Genomic DNA, 1818 nt, shown 5'->3' with positions numbered 1-1818 from the left:
GCCCCTAGAGAATCACTCTCACGCACCTACCCTAGACCAATGACTCTCCATTGTCACTCGCAACAGTCGTTCCTGATGGCAATGGAGAGTCACTGGGACAAAAGCTGAGATGCAGTCTGATGTAGTCGTTAGAGGAGGGGACTGGCAGTCATGACACCTCATTTGTGTTCTCAGCTGTGGGAGGGAGTTGAGTCCAGTGTGTAGAGCCAGAACTCCTGGCCTGTATTTCCAGCTCTGGGAGGGGTGTTGGATTTAGTGGGTTAAATGACGGAGCGAACTGGGAGTCAGGACTCCTGGGTTCTCTTCCAAGCTCTGGGAGGGTGTTTAGTTGAGTGGTTAGAGAAGCAGGAATTCTCCACTTCATCACCCTGGTGTAAATTATGAGTAACCGCTGTGGAGTCCATTGAGCTGATTCTGTTTTCTCTCACCCCAGTGTAAATCAGGAGTAAATCCATTGGAGTCAGTGGGGCTGTTTTCTCCATCCTCATTCCCATATTACACCAATCTTCACAAGCTAAGGGTGTGACTCAAGGAAATTAAGGTGGTTTTCACAAAAGGAGAGTTATTTTAATGATCTAATCCTGTCCTTTGCTCTTGTCTCTCTCTCTGCAACCATCACACGATCTCCTGAGAAAAAAAATGTCCAACCTAACCACCATGACCGAGTTCCTTCTCCTCGGATTCTCTGATGTTCAGGAGCTGCAGATTTTGCACTTTGTGGTGTTTCTTGTGATTTACCTGGTAGCCCTGGTGGGGAATCTTCTTATCTTCATGGCCATAGCCTTTGACCACCACCTTCACACCCCCATGTACTTCTTCCTGATGAATCTGTCCATCCTAGACCTTGGCTCCATCTCTGTCACAGTTCCCAAATCCATGGCAAACTCCCTCATGAACAGCAAGTCCATTTCCTATGCTGGATGTGTTGCCCAAGTCTTTTTCCTCTTATTCTTTTTGGGAGCAGATTTTTCCTTTCTCACCATCATGGCGTACGACCGATATGTTGCCATCTGCCAACCACTGCACTATGAGAGAATGATGAACAGCAGAGCTTGTGTCCAAATGGCAGCCAGTGCCTGGATCACTGGGATTCTCAACTCTGTACTACACACCAGGAACACGTTTGCATTGACCTTCTGTGGCGGCAACATGGTGGATCAGTTCTTCTGTGAGATCCCGCAGCTACTCAAACTCTCCTGCTCTGACTCATATCTGAGTGAATTTGGCGTTCTTGCATTCAGTGCGTGTTTACTCTTAGGCTGCTTTGTTTTTATCATTGTGTCATATGTTCAGATCTTCAAATCAGTGCTCAGAATCCCCTCTGAGCAGGGCCGGCATAAAGCCTTCTCCACCTGCCTTCCTCACCTCACTGTGGTCTCCTTGTTTGTTTTCACTGGGTCCTTTGCCTACCTAAAACCCACCTCCAGCTCCCCATCTGCTCTGGATCTTGTGGTGGCAGTTCTCTATTCCGTATTGCCACAAATCATGAATCCAATTGTCTACAGCCTGAGGAACAAGGAGATGAACGCTGCCCTGAGAAGACTGACTGGGTGTAGGTAATTCACCAAGAATTAATTTTATGTCTTTATCTAATTAAAGTTTGCTCACATAGTATTTGTTCATTAATGTCAGTTATTTCCATGACCACACAGCTTGCACACAAACACGTCTGATTCTGATCTCAGTTGCACCAATGCAAATCCAGATTAACTCCATTGATGTCACTGCCACTGCAGTGATTTACACCAGGAGAAAATCTGGTCCAGTTGTGGAGTTAAATGGGTGTAAATTGTGTTCACAAGAGGAATCAGACTTTCA

The 1818-nt window shown here is 46.3% G+C and overlaps 1 protein-coding gene across 1 annotated transcript; it reads left to right on the top strand.

Moving 5' to 3' along the window:
* The first annotated feature begins 639 nt into the window (after positions 1-639).
* Positions 640-1560, top strand: LOC112059652 (olfactory receptor 14A16-like). Its single transcript, XM_065563013.1, has one exon. The coding sequence runs from the start codon at positions 640-642 to the stop codon at positions 1558-1560; it is 921 nt and encodes a 306-aa protein (XP_065419085.1).
* Positions 1561-1818: the final 258 nt, after the last annotated feature.

Source organism: Chrysemys picta, chromosome 12, assembly GCF_011386835.1.
Source record: "Chrysemys picta bellii isolate R12L10 chromosome 12, ASM1138683v2, whole genome shotgun sequence".
Taxonomy (NCBI): Eukaryota; Metazoa; Chordata; order Testudines; family Emydidae; genus Chrysemys; species Chrysemys picta.
Note: the sequence above shows the minus strand (reverse complement) of the source record. Positions and strands in the feature narration are given on the sequence as shown.